The 23688-nt window shown below is 40.7% G+C and overlaps 1 protein-coding gene across 2 annotated transcripts in view; it reads right to left on the reverse strand.

The window, feature by feature from the left end:
* Window positions 1-1144: 1144 nt before the first annotated feature.
* The window catches only part of LOC111227672 (growth factor receptor-bound protein 10-like), a 66137-nt gene continuing 43593 nt past the window's right edge, over window positions 1145-23688 (reverse strand). Inside the window, exons 1-13 of one of the 2 annotated variants that reach the window (XM_022753291.1) lie at window positions 18333-18461; window positions 16527-16683; window positions 11950-12065; window positions 11373-11447; window positions 9523-9660; window positions 9110-9220; window positions 8635-8733; window positions 8299-8376; window positions 7956-8072; window positions 7329-7395; window positions 7133-7220; window positions 6898-6991; window positions 1145-6331 (exon numbers count right to left, since the gene is read on the reverse strand). In XM_022753291.1, the coding sequence (XP_022609012.1) occupies window positions 6185-6331; window positions 6898-6991; window positions 7133-7220; window positions 7329-7395; window positions 7956-8072; window positions 8299-8376; window positions 8635-8733; window positions 9110-9220; window positions 9523-9660; window positions 11373-11447; window positions 11950-12065; window positions 16527-16683; window positions 18333-18377 (1332 nt within the window). In that variant the 5' untranslated portion in view covers window positions 18378-18461 and the 3' untranslated portion in view covers window positions 1145-6184. Of the gene's footprint in view, window positions 6332-6897; window positions 6992-7132; window positions 7221-7328; window positions 7396-7955; window positions 8073-8298; window positions 8377-8634; window positions 8734-9109; window positions 9221-9522; window positions 9661-11372; window positions 11448-11949; window positions 12066-16526; window positions 16684-18332; window positions 18462-23688 lie in introns of those variants that run through there. The other variant, XM_022753290.1, reaches the window with a different exon arrangement.

The following is a 23688-nucleotide window of genomic DNA, read 5'->3' on the forward strand; positions in this document are numbered from 1 at the left end:
GAACTGTCATTTTGTTTGATATTTTGAATTTGGCATATATCAATGGATCAGGGTTTGGATCAGGGGGAGTCAGTATAATACAGTCCACTAGAGAAAGACACAACACAAACTCTGGCAGATTGCCAGTTTCTGTGACAGTGTCAACAAATGATGAACGAATATTAGGGAATTATTTAATTCAGGGATTATAACACATAGTTGTGTTATTTGTTCCATTCAAATTGTACCCAAACACACTTTAAAACTAAAGTACAGCAAATTAACCTTGTGTTGTGATGTTTGTGCAAAAGGTTATGTATGGGTTACTTTGGCAGCAGACTGCAAAGCTTCAGACATGTTAATCTTTTTCTTTTCCCACAACACAACTTTAAGCCTTGAAACCTCACTCATTTTGCATGACTGGTAATCCATTGAGTGTGACACACAGATGGTGTCAAAGGGTCAGTTCTCAATAGGATCATTGCAGTGTTCTTACTGTGACATTCCCCCATTAACCTGATTTCCTTTGCATCAGCATTCATATGTCATTGTGTATTTTTACTAATATTTTCCCAGAAGTCACAGTGACTCAAATGCTTAGCAAGGGCTGATAGCAACTTAATTGCTATCAGCCCTTGAACTTATTGTGACATTGCGCCATCTAGTGGAAAAACTAAGGGTTGGTCTTTCAGAAGAATTGCAGTAGAATTTAATCGTTTACAGTAATATCTGTATTTGGCCCAGATTTGGAATATTTGTTTATCAGATTCTGGAAAACCTGAATCTGTAAAACATACAAATGTTCATGCAATAGAAATGACAAGCAATGAATTTAGAGTATAAATTTGTATAACACTGTAAATCTGTTAATTAATTTAGTGCAATACAATACAGTAGTGTTACGCTCTTTAGTTAGCAAATATTTCAAAGGAGGTTTCCCTCAATAAAGACAAACACAGAATAGTTTTTATATCAATGTATTAATGTTTTATTCTAATTACAATAAACAGAATATATCAGTCCCTTATTTGTACAAAAATACCTGAAAAGGTTACAATTAAGATTTATAAGCCATTCAACTATTTACAGATTGAAGCAAAGCACATTATGAATACAGGAGCTCTCTCTTACAAAAAAGAGATAAGTTACTGTTTTCTTTTTTGCATTCCCTGAAATACATAATAGTTTATATTTTTATATATAGATATATTTTTACTTTACTCATTTGTACAGCCATGGTATGCTTGCATTGTGACAATGTTCTGAAAAATGCAAAAGAGCCAAGATGATAATCGATCAATCATCAATCCATCTTTGCAGGATTGGGGCCAGTTCACTTTCAAGTCAAAAAGTAAACTGAAACTGCAGCTGAAAACACAAGCATTCATTCTCAATCACCTTTCACCAGAATCTTTCAGAGTGCCGTTTTCTGTTGTTGAATTGTATTCATTGAGTACTTGGTAAAACTGCAAGCGTTTTGAGTGTGAATGGTTCCCTCTGAAGGGTAGCTTTGTCAAATGTTAGGTCTGGTTTATGCAGAGAAAGAGGAGTCATCAGAGGCACCATCTGTGGTTACACATTACCTGGCTACCAAAACTGACACTGTGCTACACTGTCAGTTATTTTATTTACATGTGTTGAGTGTGTACTTGAGCATTTCAATAAGACACAGAATGATATAATATTGGATTAGGAAATTGAGGGTGTTCAATTATTCAGCTGTTGTCCAAGTAACATTGTTTGTTGGGGCTTTAAATCAGCTCAGGTAGCCAGGCAAGTATTTTTAGGCTTTTTCATGAACAGCTTAAATAATATTATTAAAAACACTGTTAAACTAAATGTACTCTTTAAATAGAACTGGATCTACTCAGTTTTGCTGCAAGGATATTTTCAAGTAATCACAACTAGCAGACAGGTGGTGCACATAATGGAGAAAAGTTAATAACTCCCAGCTTAATGAAACTAAAATATTCACGAGTCATCATCATCCTGTACATAAAAGTCCTAGAGATCTGATGGACCAGTAGTTTTTAACATGCTCCAAGTCAACCCTGAGCAACCCAGTTACATTCATCTCTGTTAAGTGTAAAAATGTGGATTTCCAAATCCCCTGATTCATTTGTCTGTGTGTTCACTAATTGAATTTACTTTCCACCTTTTGTATTTAGAGTAAGTAAGATCCTGTGACACTTTTTATGCAAATACTAACTGCACCTCACAATGCTACCTGACCTGTCCCTCACGTTAACATCTGCTACCATTCACATCAGTCAGAGAGAAACATGTAATATTATAAATTTGAGAATGACAGCAAAGTGTGTAGACTGAATCTGAATCTCAGGGGACTTTGATTAGTACTTAGAAATGGCTAGCATCAACATTTCAGTGAGATCTTAATTCCTTCAAATAAAAGACTTTTAGCAACTACAAAAGAACGTATGTACTGTTATAATCCAGATTCCTCCAAATATCAACATATCAGATATCAGATATGACAGAATCCCTTCACAATAAACTCAAGATCCACATTCATGCAAATGATCAAATCTACCTACTAATTAAAGTTTCTTCATTCTGAGATCAATGCTGTATCCTGTCTAACAATGCTGCTCTGGTATGGTTTGGTTATGGTAAGGTTAGTCCCCTGTTCATTGCAGTTTTAAGGGTATAAATTAACATAGAGGAAATTGTGACAATGCCTTATCATATATGTGGGTGGAAATATTGTTATGTTGTTCAATTATATCTAATCTAAGAATTTTAACAATTTTCATTGAAAAGGTTTAACTTGAATATAAAGGGATTTTTTTTCTATATCTAAATTTCTACAATTCTCTCTTCAAGGAAAGGCATTTAAACAGTGATTTATGAGCATGTTGAGGATTACTTGACCCAGTTTCCCAAAACATTTGTGGCATTATTACTTCAATTTATCTTAATTATCTTAATTTATATCTGTTTTTTCTTTAGTTTAGGTCACCACAGTGATGATAAAGAAAACCTGATGCTTTGCAACATGAAAGGGTTGGAATTCTTAAAAGAGGATATTTTTATAGATTGGGGAGAAAAAAAGAACAATAATTAAAAAGGGTATGAAAAACATCTTAGTGACTAATGCTTTGGGAAACTCAAGTTTTTTTTTTTTTCAATTTCACAACATTCCACCTGTCATCTATTGGAATGACAATGTTAACACTATGGATGCCAGTGTGCTTTAAAACATCACTTGATAACAAGTGTTGATGATGACAAAATTATTTTTGAAAAATCAAAACTAAAATAAACAAAAGAAAAGAAAAACCTCAATAGATGCTAGATCATTACAATAATAATAATATAATAATAATAATAAATCACACTGGTCAATCATTTCATGGTAATGACAAAAGAAAACAGAACAGCGCTGAGAAAAAGAAATCTAAAATTTTCAAGTAATCAGTCACATCCAGATAAATAAATACATTTTGCTGCAACAATACTTTAAAAAATGATTGAGTCATTGCATCTTAGATGGTGACCACGCAAAGTGTCAATATAGTGCGGCTATTCTGCATCTCAGATGTTCAATATACCTTAAAACAACCTGCAGGTAAATGAAAGATGGCTGTTGATGTTGGTAAAAAACAAATAGACTTATAATAATAATCTGCTGGCTGGTGGCCTGAACAGAGCTACCACCAACAAAACTTGGACTGATAAAAAACTTTCAAGTGAGAGTTTTGAAATTTCGGGTGAAGAAACAGAAAAACAAAACATGAAAAAAACGCTGTTTGACGTAAGACATTTCAAAGACGGGGATTCTGAACATAATATACTGGGACTGACTTGTGTGACGTGATAAACCAGGTTAAGTTTAAATATCAAAACCCAAACAAGAATTTTGAACATTTACTTATGTCTTCCCAGAATTTGAGTTTTGCCCTTTATGTGTTATCCAATTCGTTCCATTCAGCCAGACATGATAATCAGTGCCTCAAAAAACAGTATCCCTATCTGTTCACAAAGAAATTTGATCCAAGGTATTTAGAGACACCCTGCTGAAATCTTCCTTTCACTGTGGTTAATTAGAGGAGCTCCACTTGGCCATGATTGGGGGGGGGTTTGACTGACCTTGGCTGGCATTAGGAAAACAATTGATTTTTGGTGATAGTGATACTGTCTGGGACAAAAAAGGTAGCCGTATCCAGTGCTCTGAAACAAACTCAGTAAGAGTTGTATGTCCTTTGTTCTCAGTCTGATGCTCTCATTAACATTCAAAAGCACAGCACATAGGGGGGCAAGTCAGTAACTCAAATGAGGGAACATGAGTTAAAACAAAATAGGGGCCCTGTGGGACGTTTGCAGTCTGATGTCTGAGTCGTAACATTTCCAGTTTTTTTTTTTGCCTCCACACCGCTGAGTATTTTCAATTTAGAGGGGGAGCTATGATTTGTTTAATAGTCTGATATGTGACACTGCACACTGTAGCAGCAGTTAGCTTTTTGTTGACAGTGTGTCTGAATTCATAAATAGGTGGCGTGCAGCAGGCAGTAGATGTATATGTGATACTGTTCTGTTCACAGGCAGAAAAAGGCCGCAGTATGCCAAATGTAATGCACGGAGTCTACTATCAGTGTGGAGTCAGAGCACACTAAACCATGTTCCTAGCCACAGTCATGTTAGACACCATCTTGCTCACTTCCAGCAGGCAGGAGGTGATTTCTGGAACATTTGTGAAAAGAGGGCCAAGAACCAGGACAGATGTCGCCCACAGGATCCACTGGTATCTCTGGGCTGAAGTAGATTTGTTTGGTAAAGAGTAACGCAGATTGTGTTTTCCTCTGATAGAAAGTGATGATGTGGGTAAAACTCCTGAAGGAGATGCTAGTGGTTATCCTCCCCCCTGTGCCGTGGCGAGGAGGATCAGACGAAAAAAAAAAAAAAAAGATGCTCTCCATTGTCCCACTTATGCAACAGGAAGCTTTATGTATGCACTTGCCTGCAGTGAAAGAAAATGGATAAACTGCATTTGGCTGCATCTGCTATCTACCTGGTTACAATTGTTCTAGCATCATTACTTGTTATTTTACCCTGAATGACCATAGTTTGATTCATGCTTATTCACCTTTGTGGAAGTTGCCTGGGAAATACTTTCGGGAAGTGGAGCGTGCAAGAGAATAACAAGTACAGAATGACCCTACTGTAGCTTAGGTAAATAATGAAGAGTTGCAAGTATCCAGAATGCAAAACAATGGACTTTAAACAAAATTATTAAAGAGAATATCGATAACAATACATAACTGCAATGAATGTATCAATAAGAAACGAAACCCTGTGTGCTGTCAGAGATGAGCAAATTAAATTCTGAGAGGGTGGACAACGCAGACTTTGTATTGTCCACTGTTAAAAAAATACTTTGTTCTAATAGTTCCAGAGTTTTCCTTAGCCTTTCTCTCCAGTTTGACTTGACAAGCTTCTGTTGTCTCCGAACCTCAAAAAGATTCAACAGCAACACTCTTTCTGGCGCCTCCAAATCTCATCCTTGTTGAATCTGGACATGTCCTTGCATGCCTATGACACTAGAGGGCGGTGGCACCATCTCACAGTTAAGTAATGCAAAAGCGGAGCGGTCATGCACCGTCAAAGGCCACTCCCATTTCAATGAGTGCAAAACAATCAACTCTCCATCTTCAGTATATTCTTTGAGGATGCATGATGAAAAGTGTGAACGAGACGACTGTTAGTTCTCAGAGAGCAGAGTGGTCCAAACGAAAGCTCGACTTGTCCAGCTGATTGTCCAGTTGAAGGGAAATACAGTTTACACTTGAACTGTGAGATTAAACCTTGAAGGATTTTGGGTCCAAGCTTATTGATGACTGTGGATAGTAAGATTGTGGAAGATTTTGCAACAGCATTGACACAAATGGCAGTGTTCTTTTTCCTTTCTGTCCTTTCTCTCTCTTCCTGACGGAGGAACCTCAAGAGCGAAGTTGTGCATCCGACTCCTCAAACATCCATGCAACGTAAAAGAAATCCAACAAGTCAGCAGTCTCTGGCGGACTCGACAATATAAAACAACGACAATGAAACATCAGTCAATTCACCAGCTTCTTATAAAGACAATAACAAAAGAATCACCCGACAGAAAGATTCTTTTTGTTTTGTTTGTTTTAGGCAGAGTCAGGTCAAGTGATGAGGGTTCATGGGGTCAGATGATCCGAAGATGTCATAAGGCCACGACGGTGCACGGGTGTTTGAGTTTACAAGGCAGCACTCCTCTGTTGAGCTGGTAGAACTCCACCAGCTGAATCAGGTCGGTGAATTTGGTGGCGCCGTCGTCAAGGCTGAAGAAGACTTGGCCGTCCTCTTCACACTTCAGGGAAACACCGAAGGACAAGAGAAAAGCAAGGAAAAGGTGAATCAGAATCCTCTATGGTTTTACATGTTTTGACAAATCACATATATAGTTTTCATTTCTGCTGATCATTTTGCAAACCATACTATCATTTTTTTAAATTTATTTAGACTTATTTCCAGCATTCCACAGAGCCACTGGTTTCCACCAACCTTTTTTTTTTCAAATTCACCAAATTCACATTATCATTTTAATGTTTTGCCTTCATGGTTTGCTTTGTGGGATTGACACAACTCACAAGAACAATACTTTTCTACAGTTGACACAAAAAAAAAAAAAAAAAGGAAAATGGCTGGCAATGATGTGAAATTAATGAGCAAAAAGATGAACAAATAAGACCTGTAATGGAGAACAGCAGCTATTTTCCATACATCCTCTTTGATCAACACAACAGTCAGAGTCAAGGTTGCTTTTACTGTTGCTCCCAAAAAAGAAAACGGTCCCGAATAAAAAGAAAACACACATCTCACAAAAGTGTCACAAAGGCATTTCCTACAAATGATTAAACACCACATAATGCATACCGGTAGTATCTGGAAATGTTTGATTTTCTGGTGATGGCACAATGTGAGCACAAATGCCTTGGGGTTACTCTGACTGACTCTCAGCAGAAACAACCTGTGAAACAAGAGAAAGGAGGACAGTGTGAGAAAAATATTCAGTTTTTAATGCATGCAGTGAGGAAAAATGTATAAACTATTTCATGTACTGTATGTACTGTTGTTGTTTGTGTTCAGTGAATAGGAAAACCGCACTTACCCATCTACTTGTCCCTGCTGGTGGATGATGCGATGGGATTCTTCTCTGGATATCCTGCCATGGAACCACAGCTGAGCTATGTGGATAACTGCAGAGAGAGAGAGAGAGAGAGAGAGAGAACCAACATTTAAACATCTGTCATATTAACTAAACTAAAGAAAAACACTTTGTTGATGCTACGTGTCTTCGCATTTACCTGAGCTGAGTGAGGAGTGGTGTAGAGGACTGTGGGAGCCCAGTATGTTCATTCGTTGACTCCTCTTCTGAGAGAGATGCCACACAGAGACAATACAACAGGGATTATTTCATGATCTGGTACAGTTCAGATATTTCTATCACAGAGTTTTCAAATACATGGTGCTGAATCTTCACTTTTCTTAACAGTAAAGAAAAAAAAACTCCATTTAAATGTAAAAAGTACATGTAAGGGCAGGTCAGGTGATTTTAATGTATTGTATTATTATTATCTAAATTTGAAGTTGTTCTTCCTTTACATTGGGTAACCATCAAATGAATCTACATATATTGTATCAATTATACTGACTTCATTGTTGTGTATGAATCTAAATTAATGAGAATAAATCTGCTACTTTTTGCAATTACTCATCTGCCCCACAGCCATATCAGTTTTACGAATAGCCAGACAACGTTTATCAGCTCAAATGAACTGAAAAATCAACACTTACAACCAGAGGGAAATTTGCTCTGAATGAATATTTAAGCAAAATAAACAGTGCCATCTGTAGAGATCTTTTGAGCCCTGCTTCCAGCATTGTTGACAGAGATAAAAAAAAAAAAGAAGAAAACTGAGGTTATGTCTCACCCTCCACGCATGTCCCTCCTCCATGGCAGCACTCTGAGCTTCCACAGGGTTGTCAATCACCCTGCCTATCCTCCCTGAGAAATCCATTGCCACAAGGGAGTTCTCTGATACACTCCGCTAGAGGGTGACAGAGATACATGACAGTCACAATGTGGATACTGAGGCGTATAAACAACCACAAGTGCCAAGGTAGTGGTATGTACAAATGCAGACAAAGGCATGTAATAAAAAGTAGGGTGGGCACAGGGAAGCATTTAGGCGAATGCTATTTTCCTAAACTTGTCAGACTAGTTTGTTAGCAGATTTGGGAGTGTTTTTAAGTAATGCTGTAAGAGAAACTCACCACAGGGGCTGAGAAGTGTGAGATTAAGGTTTTTCTTTGTTGAGGAATCTTGTAATTCTGGTACAATACAATCCCGTACTGTGAAGAAAAGGGAAGACACTGGTCAACAAACACTATCAAAATCCTTAATGAGTGTATTGTAAACAGTTGAATGTTGACTGACAGTCTATCAGATGGGAAGAAATATGGAATACATATTTTTTTTTTTTTTTTTACCCAACCTCCTGTTTACTTTCTAACCAAAGTTCTTTTATCTTTGCCGTGGTGTATAAGCTGTGGTGTGATCTGAGGGAAACTATGTTATATACTGTATTCTTGACACTGTCGTGGTATTACCTTAAAGAGTCGGAAGGCAGTCATCCAACAGGTCCTGCCCTGTTCATCGTCAGCACACAACATCCTCAACTCCTTCAACTCCCCTCGACCTTTATTAGGCTGCAAGAGATAATATAGAGATAATAAATAACTCATTACATGATAATGCATAATTTTCACCACCACCATTGTTTTAACTACATTAATAAATTGCTCAAACTGTTTGCTACAAAGTCTATAACATATAAAACTTGGAAATAAAAGAAAATATAAAAGATAAAAAAAAAACACAACTCACTATTAAAACACGGTTCAAAAATACAGCAGTAAATCAGCAGTAAACCAAAGCCTCTGCACTCATATATTTAGTACAGCTGCATGCCGACGCCCTTCTCATGAGACAGGGAGCTGCACAGGATGCCGATCATTACTCAGCTCATAACGTTCCATCAGAAATCAGCTTCATCTCACTTCATCTCTTTGATCTGAGACTCACCTTGATGCAGAACCCGTAGTCTGTGGGTGCACCATGCTGCTTTTTGCCTGTGATGACAGTGAAGATGTTGCTGTCTTCTAGGTCTGCTAGTAACTGTAGATGTCTGGGCTCCTGGAGACAGACATAATTAATAAGTCAGAACATCACAGAGAGACACAGCCTGGAGGTACACTGAAAGACAGAGACGTATGCAGAGAGACCACCATCAATAACATGCTGTTTCTTTGAAGGTAATTACATTCAATCTGGAATATTTACTGTGCTATTACTATAAACATTTTATACAGTATTCATATGAATTCTCCAATGTAAAAATAATGTAATTACAAAGCAAAACAATCATTACACATTAAAAAAAAAAAGAAAAAAAGATGTTCTTCACTTGAAGATGAAAAGGATTGAGTTGCTGTTACCTTAGAGGTTCCTTTCGTAGAACAGTAGAGTCCTGAGCGCCGCAGGAACATGTAAACCTTCTTCCATGACTTCCTGCCCACCTCCTTTACATACAGATACCCCTGGATCTCTGGACAGCTACTAGTCGCTAGGAAGTTCTGAAAGAGAGGAGCAAGACAGGCATGAAGCAAGGGATCCGCACACGGCATTTTGTCTCTATTCACTCTATAATGTTGTCTGTCAGGGAGTCTCTGCCTCAGCAGGGTGATGCTGGATCACATCTGAAGCCTGTAAGCTTCCTGTCACCGGCAATTGCATTTTGCCAAACAGCAGAGTGTCGTTGGGCTTCTTAACTGACAGCTGATGACTGAGATGGGCGGCAGCTCGGATTCTTACACACCACGGTAGCGACCACAATAAGGCCAGACTTGCTACTGTCTGAAAAATCAAAGGGTGTGGAGTACTGAAGAGGGCTGACAGGATACTGACACTGTTGTGTGTATGTACATTAACATAAGTACGCACAGAACATACACTGTTTATTTATGTTTTAAGCTGGGCCTGTAATTAACTTGTGAAGACATTTGTTATGCAATTTGCCTGCCAAGACAAATACAGTATATACACTGAACCAATGTACGGTACATTCCTACTGGGAACCCTTAAAGCCTCAACTGTCTAGTGAGTGTCTAAAGTATTTGGAATTTGTGGTTTTCATGTTTCACAAAAATATCACACCATGAAGTGGCAGGTTAAGTTATTAGAGCTGAACTGGAATCTGTGGCTTGCGGATAGAAGGTAAACTGTTCCAGAGAACTCTTCAATATTTAAAGCACATGTTTCCCACTGTTTTGGAAACAGCTTACAATGGGCCTCATGCACGAGCATTTTCCGACATTTGTGGAGCGCACCGTTCACATGCAACGTTCATTCAATCAGATTTCTTTTTGAGGCACAACACTTCACCGCTCTGCAATGACATATGGTCCTTGCATAATAGTGAATATTGCCAACACCTGCTCAAGCTCGGGTCATAAAATATCTTGGTTTGGACAGCACTCTAATTGAGTGCAAAGATCTTGTGTTTAGAATAACTCAAACACTGGGGATTCCTGACACAACTCTGGCTCCCCCCATCCCCATTCATTTATTGACTCCTCTATGTAGAGCATAACGGTGCGAAACGTCTATATGATCAGCGGGGGAGTTAAAAGCTTTCTGTGAGTGGCAAGGATGAAGGAATGGATTCCACTTGTGGTTCTGTCTCTGACAGCTCCATTACATGACACAGGAGAGAGTCAGACTGCATGTAAACCCTCCATCCATTAAGAGCAAAGCTCTTCAAAGTCCCAGGAATCTTATTGTCTGGTCTGCTCCTGGAAGTCATTTCTTCATATGTTTTGAGAAATCACTGAACGGTCTGTGAGCAGTCTGTGAGGCAGATAAGTAACATGACACATATATGTGAGTTTGCACTCTGCAAACAGGCAGGTGAAGAACTGTATGTACTATTTCTGACTGCCTAATTCCATCCATCGCAAGTGTCGGACCTGCAGTGCGTGTGCCGAGACAGTCATGTGTCAACGGGGGATCAACAGTAGTTATTACTGCAGGCTCTGACGAGACACACTGTCTAAGGGTCAGAGGTGAGGTATGTCTGATTGTGCAGTATGTAGTGGGTGCTGACTCTGAGGTAAACTAAACCGTGTGCGTGTCAGGAAGACTAGAGACAATGAGAGACAAACGTGTGTGAGTGTGTGTGTGTGTGTGTGTGTGTGTGTGTGTGTGTGTGTGTGTGTGTGTGTGTGTGTGTGTGTGTGTGTGTGTGTGTGTGTGTGTGTGTGTGTGTGTCTGTGTGTGTTCTACGTACCTGAAGGAGCTGAGATGGTGGAATCGTGTGATTGGTTTCCTGGCACCATGCAACCATGTGCTCCGGGAAAAACGTCTGGTGGAAGAAGAAGGTGGGGAGAGGCGGAGGCAGACAGAGAGACAGACAGAGAATATCAGCCACTGTGACAGTAATTATAGGATAGGAATTTGTGACAGAAAAAGAAACGTCATGCAAATCTCATTACTACAGTCAGCTGTCCTAATATTTCACAAGGACACAAAACGAAGAGAAACTTTTTGTGAAGGAACATGCCTTTCCTTTCATCTCTGAAGGAAACTGGCGCTTTTTAGACTAAATAGTATTACAACAGTTACACTTAATTTGACTCTAAATAGCGCTCTAAATACTAAAAAGAGTGTGGTGTAATGAAGCTATACTTTTACTAGTTGTATCTTCAAACAGTTCAAATTATATAATTATTAAATAATCACAGTAATAAGCATCACAAAACTGTACTAGCTAAATCCAGGAGGAGCTGCTGCCCCACCTGCTAGAGGTGTAACATATTTTAACAAGAGGACGTCATGTTAAGAAATGTCTGAGAAACAGCAAATACCAGGGGGTTTCTGAAGAATTCATATTTGGCATAGTTCTTCCTGAAGAGGAATCTGCTGTCACTGTTCATAGAGGCTTGGACCTGAACCACCAGCTCATGGTCTTCTAGACAGCGCTCTGAGGTGAGACAGGAAGAGAGAGGAATGAGAACAATGATAGAAGTTATTATTTTATTATTTCAACTTTTTCATTATTTTCCTACAATTACCCTACGATTACAGATAAGCTGATTTCAATAATACAACTCACATTTATATAAGATGGTCTGTTAAAAGAGTGAATAGTAAGAATCATTTCTCTTAGTGTGTCCCACAAGTTCCCTGGAAGTTTTTAATGACTGGCCTCTGAAGATGTGTTATCAGCATTTCTCGTAAACCAGAAACAGACAGTTTAAGAAGAACATGAAAATGAAACTGAAAAAAAAAGTAAACTCATTCTATCTCTACAAGAACCTTGCTGTATTTTTAAGCACTAATAATCTTATATATATATATATATATATATGATTAAAGCTTTAAAGATTTTTCTTAATGTAATTCGTAATATAGTTTTAGGCAATAGTGAATTCAACATAAAAAGTGGTGAATGGGTTTCATTTGACCTGTTCAGTGGTCTTTAAAATTGCAGCCTGGTTTCAATGGTTTGTGCTCATCAAACCAGCTGTGACCGGTGATCAGACCAAGGCCTTTCTCTTTTAATGTGAATAAAAGAGGATGTGATTCAACAAAATGTGTGTCCCTGAATAAATGTGGTCAGACTGACTGTGATGCTGAAACCGGACATGACTCATGAGTCAATTCCAACAGCTTCTCTGTACTGTCGTTAATAAAAAAGACATCCCTTCTTTCCCTGGTAGATTCAATTAAACTTTGTAACATAAGTAACTTTTCTCAATACCGGTATGGTCTGAAACCTCTTTTTGATGTGAAAATGGAGAGATTCTGTGCCGGTTGCACAGCTCTATCTCACATCATTATCTCATTTCATGTGTCCTCTCGTTCTCCCTCTTTATCCCCTCTGTCACAATCTCTTTAACACTGTCACGACTCCGCTCTTTCTCTCTGTTACATCCCGTCGTCTGTCTGATGAGTCACTCATGTTCGTGACAGTGACTCACCCTGGCAACACTGCTTCACTGTCCCAGAGTTGTTAACCTTTTTCGAGCTGACAAGTAGAGGTCAACGTCACTTATCTCAAAAGGACCATTTCATCCTATTCAGCAGCGCACCAAGAGTGGGCAGCAATGTACGGGAATAGGCCTCTCTGTTCAAACACACTATTGTTCCGGTTTCTCTGAAGCTGCTATTCTCGTCTACCACCCGGCCACATGTGCACACATTAAATATTACGGCACATACATGTGCAGCGCAGACTTGCTGTCTGTGCGCGCGCACACACACACACACACACACACACACACACACGCACGGGCACGTACACACTCACGCAGGAATCTCTTGTGCTGTCTCATCTCATACTGCAAAATGACTAAACACACTTCTCACAAAGACATTTCTGATTTTCCAGTGAGTTCAACATATACAGAGGGCTATAAAAAAAGTCTTAAACTTAATGGAGACCTAATTTAGACACAATTACAATTGATGACTGAAAAGCAACAAGCCGCACTTGAGAATTAAAGAACAGATTCAGCAATCAGAGAACTAACAGAGAAGCAAACGAGCCGAATCATTGGTTAAAATACCTAAACTGCTATAATAAATACATCAATACAATGCATATGATAAACAGAGGAATAAACAATACTACTATATGAAAATCAACCTAATATATTCCTTCTTTGGAAGGTTTTTGTTTTCTTTTATCATACGCTTGGACACAAATTCACATATGCACACCTCTACAAACACACACATGCGCACACACTCTGTAGTGGCAGAGGCAGAACCCTTCAATTTCAACAATCAGCACGCTGCAGCTTCATCACAGCCTATTTACTGAGACTTCTAAACATAAAATAGGATGAGTGGTTATTCCAGACCTGAAAAGAATACGGTTGCAGTACAGGTGCACCAGAATAGAAGAAGGGCCACAATAGAATAGAGTTACCCTGCGCTAGAGATGATGTCATTCACGACCAGCCAACCTAACCGTATTTGACAGCATCGTGTTGGCAGCACTGATGAGAATTGTAATCAGATCATGATGGATGGTGAAATATTAGGTTAGAGCTTTGGGACCTGTACTTTGAATAATGCAATATATTTTCTAAAGGTTTCCTCACATGACAGCGTAACAGCCTGTGTGTGGATCTAACTGTACATTTTAAGAATAAACAAAAAAAAACAAAAAACAAAACACATATTGACACAGTCTGTCAGTTGAAACGGCAGAAATGAAGTGTTTTTACATACTGTATGTTTTTTCACCCTTTCTCTCTCCATTTCACTACCAGGCACACCGCTCTATATAAAACTGCACCCCCTTCTCTCCCACATCTGTTAAACTGTACAGACATGAGCGCAGAGCGCAGGCTCAACTTGTCTTCCATAAGTGCTTTATAATCGCTCTCTCCTCAGGGGGAGGTTAGGTTTTCTAACGTTCAGCTGGCCACAGCTTTCCAAACTTACTGTTAGGGTGCCAAGTCTAACACAAAATCACCCTGACAGAAACGCAAAGCTCTCCGTCTTCTTAATGTGGCAACAAGTTAAAACTCCTGATGAAGCAGCAGCAATTTTTGACCATTGTTTTCATCTTTTTTCCTTGCGCCATTGTAATAGCACATGTAGTGCTCATAGATATAAAAAAATGCAAATCTACAAATGCAAAAGTGCCACGCTCGACTGTTAAATATGCTTTTCAAACACCTCAATCAGTGTTTGCTCCTAACTGTATGAAGGATTTGCTGTATAGAATGTGTTCTCTCTAACTACAACAGACCAGTAAACTAAAATATTAAATCTGTGATATCAAACTAAATGCTCTGCCACTATACTATCCTTCATTTCTGAGAAGGTCCAGCCATCATCATTCAGACATTTTTGAACTACATCAGTCACAGAGGTCCCCGGCTGCTGCAGCGAGAGCTTCTATTTTCAGGAGAGTGGTGCCGGTGGTTTTCGCCACTCCTGAACTAAGGAACCTCTAACATCAAAGATATCCTTTTAAACTCTTCATCAATTATCTCCATCACCTCTCTGCCGTGTCATTTATAGCACTGGATCGATAGCATTACACTGACTCTGATACTGAGAAGAGCACAAGTCGGCAAAGGTTTTGTTACAGTGTTCATCAGTTTCATCGCTTCATCTCCTAATCCATAACCTTCAGTTATCACCTTCTCTTCCCTTAGCTTCTTATCTGCTGGCTTCCACTGTGAGCCCTTCATGTAATTCCCCTTCAGTAGCAACTGGGGGAAAAAAAATTACATCATAATATAATCTTCTGCATAACAATCTTTCTTCACGGGTCACTCAGGACTCAGCGTCATCCGGGGTGGAACTGCACTGGATCTTTGTCCATACCCAGGATGATTTGAAACTAAGACCTGAATCCAAGCAATCTTGTGACCTCATATGAGCCTTCCAGAGCTAAAAATATTCCCTGCGTGAACGATAAACTTTTCTCTAAATCACTGACACCAAATTAAATTACTCAGTTATGCTGAAAAGAGTCTAAAGATGTATGCTTCAGGCGGTAAAGTTTTATCAATTGCTGTGTTTGTTTAATTTATGAGATGGCACCAAAGAGATTATCTGCTGGTTCCCGCAGAGGTGTGAGAGTGTTGGTTAGATTTAATAAGGGCCCCTGGGAAAGGCTGTCTCCACTTACAGTAAGTCTGCTGTTTACTTACATGGAATAACTGAGCTCAAACACATCATCTTTCATTCATTCATGCAATTAGCATCAGCCTTCATGATGACAAGTTCAGGATTATTCATCACCTTACACACTTTAATATGTTGCCTAGCGGCAACTATTCCATCTCTAACACAACTGCTTTACATTCAGATCTTTTCTTTCCTCTCAACTTTCAACTGTCCCTTCACCACTGAATCAGAAAATCATTGGTCTGTCAATACTAAAGCAACTCTGACCTCATGTTACGCTATGCATTATTTATTTCCCTCACTTTCTGTTCACACACAAGCTGATCAATACGTTTAACCTACATATTTTTCAGCGACAAGCAGCTCAGTGTGTGTGTGTGTGTGTGCTCAAATGTCTGCCTCGGTTTTTCATGAGGTAGCACCGTCCTGCACAATACTGCACCGCTACAGCAACATCTCGCTCAGCCACCGTGTTGAGCTTGATCACTGGACACGACAGCTCTGTTGGTGCACATGCTGCGTAGTATGTGCATTCACTCATGCTTGAATACAAGCTTGCGTGAGAATATGCGCCTTAACTGTCTGCCCCGAGTATGCGGGGCGGGCATGCATGCACGCATATATACATGTGAACACACCTGTGTATGTCAGGTGATTGTCTTGCATGTCTCAGCCCACCCAAAAGTGCACGAGTGTGTGTGTGTGTGGTGGTAAGTGAGAGTATGTGAGCGTCCGTTCACGTGTGTTCACGTGTGCTTCTGTGTGTATGTGAGCATCTGCCCCTTACCTAGCCCTAGCAGCGGGTGGTGTTCAACAAGTGCCCAACTGTTGTCATCCACACAATGGCTTTTATAGACCAGGAGCTGGCACAGGTCCCTGGCTGTCATGTCGGCCGGGATCTCCACCACTTTACCCATGCCGTCTTCACTGAAGATCTTCACAATCTGTGCGGGGGAAACAGATTAACCTTCAGTTATAATGAACAGATCATTCGATGGTAGTTTAGTTAGCTACAGAAAAGAAGCATGACAGAAAAAGAGGCATTTTAACCTTAAATGTGTCCTCTAGATAAGAAAAAAAAACATATATATAGATCGATACATGTTTTCAGGATAAATTCAAAATGAGATAGAGGTTTGGTTATAGATTTTTTATGGAATACTAAGTTGTGATAAAGTTATTCACCTTTTTGAAAACTCAGTGGGTGAAGCCAGCAATTTTCTTCAAACACTAGAATGGCATTTATCATATAGCGCCCTATACACTATGGCATACACAGGCCTGTAATTATAGCACACAATAGGAAAGAACACACATTCAAGACTATGTAGCAATTGTGGCGTTAGAAATCACAGACAAGCTTTTCTTAAAGCAACTTGTTGGCGTAATACAGTAGCAAATATACTGTGGTGTCTAACAAGCGTTTGCTCTTGTTAACACAAAGCAGGACTGTTGATGCCAGAAGTGTATATACAGTATCTTAAGGGGTTAGTAAGCACAGTGTTTCCAATTATAGCTTATCGAGAAAATGTATGCGAGTATCCAGTGATAAGACATGACCATTGAATATGCTTAAAGCTCAACTTCATGAGGACAACTTCTTCTTTTTTTCCCCATAACTTACTATGTTGAACTTGGGCCAGTAATAAACATATTGAATTTCAGAATTAATTTTGTTAAATAATTCATGACATTTTTTTCTACCTCATGCATAACTCCTGTTTTCATTTTGTTCCCATTAATAATACCGACTCAAACACATATTCATGCACATTCTGAGGCACTACTTATGTGTTATGTATATAGGCGGCATACAGTATGTTTATATAATGTATTGCAATAATGCATCAGGTGATGAACAGATGAAACCCCTGTTTAAGATCCCATTTGCTTAAGAGACACACTTTCAGAGCCACACATTCCTGTACATTCATATAAAGTGTAGGTGAGATTCCCTTTGTTATATTCACCCTACAGTCCAGGAGTTATAACTGTCATCTCTATTGTGGTAATTACTGCTAAATCTACTTCCACTGAGTGTCCACACGTTGGCTTTTCACAAGGAAACCATGCAGTCACATTCACAGGACACACAGCTCATGGCCCACAGAGAAAACTAGAGCAGCCTACTTAACCTGAAGAGGAATCCAGACTTGTTAGCCTACACAGAAATCCAGCCTACTAAGCCTAGACATGTAATGTATGCATGCTTCCCACATAATACATCATGGCAAGGCAATTCTGTTCTCTTCCTGAGCAAAAGACGCAGTTTATAGCATCACAGTTTGCACAGACCAGGCCTGAGGCGCTCTATCTGTCCAAAATGCTCAAGACAAAAAAGCAAGGGAACCTCAATCACTCAAAGCTGCTGACGTATTTGACTGTCTTCTTTTATTGCTCTGCTCACATCTTGAAAAAAGACAAGTTGTCTTCAGCCTTTGAGGTATTTACACATCCCATTTCTCGCCTCTGGTTAAACATAGCAGTACTTCAAAGGGAAATGCACTTAAAATGTAAAAAGCGAAGGATGCGAAGAGAAGGCAGAGAGAGACCACAAGGAGAGATAAGAGACACTGAAAAAGAGCAGCCTTACCTCTACGGCCCGCAATAGGCAGCAGTCCGGGGAACACGAAGGCATTTTTGGGACTGAGCCTGGCTCCCCACACACTCACTCACTCACACACACACACACACTCACTCACTCACTCACACACACACAGTCACTGACGAGAGAAAACCTTGCTGTTCTGTCGCCTTGTCTCCAGAAACAGAGATACAAATTTGAATGCCAACAGTTGACAGTTGCGGTTGTGCTACCTGTCACATAGCCTGGAGACTAGTCGTTCAGTCTATCTAGGCCGCTGGCTCTAGGAAAAAAAAAAAAAGAAAAAGAAAAAAAAGAACTGTCTGTGTGACCTAAAGCTGGTGTCTGTACAGCTCACAGGACAGAGACACAGAGACAGTCAGCGATCGGATGGCAGCAGGTACAGTACAGTGCTTCCAGTACCGGTTCAGTCTGACAACTATCTTTCCTTCTCTCCCTCCCTCTCTCCCTCCCTCTCCCTCGCTCGCTCTCTCTCTCTCTCTCTCTCTCTCTCCCCCTCACAAAGGGTTACAGCCTCAGCCACGGGCTCCGAGGCACACTGAATCAAACCACACGCTCACCAACCAATCATAAGGCTGCAGCAGGCTGATGTAATCATTCCCACACAGACCCAGGCGTGCGCACACACACACAGAGGCACATACACTCCCTGAGAGGCGCACACACTCCAGTAGACACACAGACGCACAGTCATGGACAGACACAGCCAACTTTTTCAGACCGACCTCTTGCGAGCTCTCTGCATCAGTTTCTTTTCTGAGCTTGAAGCGAGGGGGTTCATTTGAGAAGGGTGTGAGGCAGAGAGGAGGAGGAATAGGAAGAAAAAGGATAAAGGAAGGAGTAAAAAAAAAAAAAAAAAGTTTGTCTTTGTCGCTTTTCTCGCTTCCAAAATGTTCTGAAGGCTTCAAGTGAGGGCTTGTTGACTTGTATGTTTTTCTCTGCCTCTTTTCCTCTCCCTCTCGTCCTCCCTCCTTCCCTCCTTTCCTCCCTCCCTGTGGCTTAACTATGAACTCCACAGTCAGATCTCTCTGCCTCTCACAGCAGTAACAAGACTCATTACAGAGCAAATGAAATGAAACAAACCTGGAGCAGCACTTGAGCACTCCGACCTTCTCCTCCTCCCCTGGTGGCTAGCTTTGTGCCAACATTCTTTCTCTCTAAAGAACAAAAAACCTGGAGACTTTTGCACGCACACACTCACACACAAACCCCCCACCCCCCAACCCCCACTCCTCCTTTTAACTCCGATATTTAATACGGCATCAGACGGACAAAAGCCCTGACACACCCCGTCTGGGAGAGGTGAGAACAGCTTTATGCTGTCCTTGAAGCAACTTCTTTTATTATTCTGCTTTTTTTCAGGGGAAGGCGAGGGTGTGTACGTGCGTGCGTGTGTGTTTGTACATGAGCGGTGTAAGTGTAATCCAGGAATAAGCACAGTTGCAGAGAAGGAAGGAGGAAACGGTGGTCAAAGTGGTCAAAGAGATACAACTTAATTTACTATAGTGGGAAACTTTGGGGAGAGGTGGAGGGAGGGGCAGGGGGGGAGTCTGTGGCGGGGGGAGGGGGACGAAGAGGACAGGAGAGAAGTGTGTGTATGATTGCACATGCACACAGGCACATATGTGGGTGTGTGTGTGTGGGATAGGGAGAAACAGGAGACAGACGGACGTGAGAAGTGAAGGGAAAAGGAGTGGGAAGCCGAGGGAAGTGAGAGAGAGAGAGAGAGAGAGAGAGAGAGAGAGAGAGAGAGACTGTGCGGTGACACAGTGCAGCAAAATGTGTAGTATGAATGCTGTCTACTGTTAACTACATATCAGAGGCTGCACAGCTGTGTCTCTCTCCCACCCCCTTCCTGCCACTGCACTCACACACTCACACAGACCAAGACACACACCCTTGTCTACGTCACAGTTAGTCAGCCAGAGGGGAAAGCCCCAAGAAGAGAGAGGCTGCATGGATCACACATGCTGCAATACAGGTTTTCACAGACACTGCTGCCATTGGTCAATCAGTCAATCAGTCCACTGACGTCAAACCTTTTGATGTAGAATTTGTTGAAATTCGTCAGAAATTTCCACAGTTCGGATGTTTAGAAGACAGGAATGATAATCCAATGACAGGGTTTGCGTCGTAGTCGGTTTAGACAAGAGCACGGACCCAAGAAACACTCATGTTTGCCACTGTGTGTCAACACAGCTAGTGTGTACATAATGCACAAGGTAAGAGATGGCATCGCAAGTATGGTGATAAGAAACTAATACCAGGAGGCCAGAGAAGTGGAGGAAGTTATCAGGACAAGCAGTAGGTAGCTGGTAGGAAGAAGCAGTAAAAATAGAAACCAGCGTCTGCAGGAGCAGCCTCAGTCATCAGGAAAGTATCTTCTCGTCTCATGATAGAGACCACCTCATCGACGTCTCCGACTGTGACTGGTGATTTTAACAGTCAGATGATACAGATCAGCTGAGAGTGTGCGTGACCTCAGCGCCTGACCTGAACTAACGCAATCCTCCAGTCTTGTTGTCTGTCATAGGCTGCGAACAAATCAAATGACCAAATGTGGAATCATTTGGGGCGTGGGGTGATCTTCCACTAGCTGTGGAAATCTTATCTTGAAGTGTGGCAATACCGTTATACTGCCTCAGGAGTGGAGGGAATGAGAAAGCAGACCGAACGGTGATGACAGCGGAGTGACACATTTCAACTGACCTACTCTACTTCTCGGTGTTCTTCCTAAAGGCAAAGAATAGACATGCAGGTAAAAAAGGGAGGCAGGAAAGAAAGAAAGAAAAAAAGAAAGAAAGAAAGAAAGAAAGAAAGAAAGAAAGAAAGAAAGATTCCTTTTTTATCCTATAATGCTTTTAACTGTGTCCTCATTTAAATGGAGGAGCAGAGCAGAGCAGGGCCTCTCAACTTCTCTGATGACTCAGGTCTGATAACTGCCCTGTGATGTAATCCCCCAGGGAGAGACTGAGAGCTTCAGGCACACACACACACACACACACACACACACACACACACACTGTCAGACACACAGGCACCCAGATGTGCTCGGTCACGCGTACACATCCTGACACAGACTGCTAAGCACATACATATTTTACATTTTGTGTATATTACAGTTTGTGCATGTAGAACAATCCTCTCACATACTCGCACAGTGACACGGCGAGACAGAAACTAGACAGGCGTAAACAGACAAAGAGAAAGTAAACTGCACTGTGTGAGGACGTGCTTTGTGCAAACTGAAATATGTACACAAGCATGTGTGTGCACGCCCAGCAGCTCACACGCATCCACACATCCATCCTCGTTGGGAATTGGTTGCTGGTCTATAAATAGTTCCAGTGGTATTACGTACAAATTACAAGCCATTACATCAGATAGGAGTTACTGTGGCGGATTACAATTCTAAAAGACTGTTAGCCATTAGGCATACAAGCCTGCGCACACGTTCAGATCCATTACATGTGGGTGATATTGGGAGGCACTTGAAAAAGGGCATGTAACCTGGATAACAGCTGCACCAGGGTCACGAGTCAGTGTTAGTAAAAAGCATCATGAAACAAAATGCAAACCACATTTTTCTTTTATAAAGTGTCTCCAATCTCTCATATGTAAATTCACCCTCGATACCAGCTCCCATGTCAAGTCTTCCTGGAATACTGAAGCAACAGGGGAATTTTCCGATTAAGACGCACAGGGACTTTCTTGCTCTGAGTTGATGCTTCAGGCTGTGTACAATTATGGTCTCCCTAACCTTAACCACAACCCTTAAACGAACCTTAACCAACTATATCCTCAACATCCGACTGGCTGAGCTTGTTGGTAACAGTATTACCACAATATCTGGAGCAAAAAAAAAAAAAAGATTCACTTCCTTTATTCTGTATTGTATCCTTTTACTGTTGAAGGCTGTGCTGTGTTTGAGATCATACAGGGTTTGCAACCCATTAAGGGGGGGGTTAGTAATAAAATAATTAGGGAAACTTAAAAGTGAAACGAACAGCTATGAAAATGGTTAATAGCACTTTTTATATTTAAATTTAACAGATTAAAATGAATAATCGACAAGGGAGGAAACTGAATTGTAAGTTTACTAGTTTAGTTTGTTTATTTATTTATTCAGGGATGAAGCAATTTAACATTGTTCCAATATAAAGCATGAAACTGATGTGTTGCACAGAGAGTTTATAGCTGTTGCTCATTTTCAACTCTTGCCCCTAGTTGGGCTTTTCCATGTACAGTGTAATTAAAATAGTCAGTTTTCATTATTATAAAACCAGAATTGCACAGTTTGGCTGCACTGGTATTTACTTGTTACAAGGTGCTGGTTTTTGCAGGTTCTCACTCTTGCCAAGACAAACCCCTCCACTCAACATCTGCTCCTTCTCTGTCTTACAAAACAACAACAAAGAACTGTAGCCTTTTATAAGCTGATTTGGCTCACACGACCCACCCCAGCTCCATATTCCTATGAACAAGTGCCCTCTATAAAGCCCCTCTGACTCTAATGTGGTGCTGTGTGTGGCCCGGGCCACCACTGGAAAATGACGACCGGATGATGAGATGGAGACACAAAAATCTGAATGAGCCAAGGACAATTGGCCGTCCCCGCTCAGCGCCTGTAGTCAGCAGGAGTGGGAGACGATAGCCAAGAAAACTCTGCTGACTCATGAGGAAGAGATGGTGAACTGTCCCTTGTCATCCAATTACAGCGTCAAATTAAGACCCACGACACAGAGGCCTATCTGGGCTCAGCGAAGCAAAAGAAGGCAGAAAGGGATTTAGTGGGAATAGTGAAAGAGGGAATAGGGAGGAAGGAAGGAGGGGAGGGGGGTAGGAGAGACGGAGGGATGGTATATAGAGGGAGATGTATTGAGAGAAACGTAGGACAGTGGCAGCCTGCCATCTCTGCCACTGTGCAGCCATGCATCAGACCATGCACTGTATGTTGGGTAGTTAGCCCACAGAGCCCGCTCTGTCTGTAAACAATGGCGTCTTAACACCCACTCGGGCTCAGAAAGTCGAAGGGTCGGAAGATTCTGGAGCTGAGTCAGGTCAGATTTAATTAGCACTACAGGTCAGGTTGCACAAATTTTAAGTCAGAAATATGGAAAAGTTAAAAATAATATTAAACATATGCATCAATCACAACAGGAAAATATTAGGGATCTGAAGGCAGAGGCAAAGTTTTATGGATGATTCTGACAGGTTCGCAAACACTTTCTGTATATACTAAAATATTAAAGCAAAAAAATGAAAATGTGTCATCCAAATTAAAATAGGTTTATGTTAGCTTCGACTTTTTTTTTATCGCTCATATGGCCTTGCCTATGGCCTT

Source organism: Seriola dumerili, unplaced genomic scaffold (assembly GCF_002260705.1).
Source record: "Seriola dumerili isolate Sdu_G_001 unplaced genomic scaffold, Sdu_1.0 BDQW01000191.1, whole genome shotgun sequence".
In the NCBI taxonomy this organism is placed as follows: Eukaryota; Metazoa; Chordata; class Actinopteri; order Carangiformes; family Carangidae; genus Seriola; species Seriola dumerili.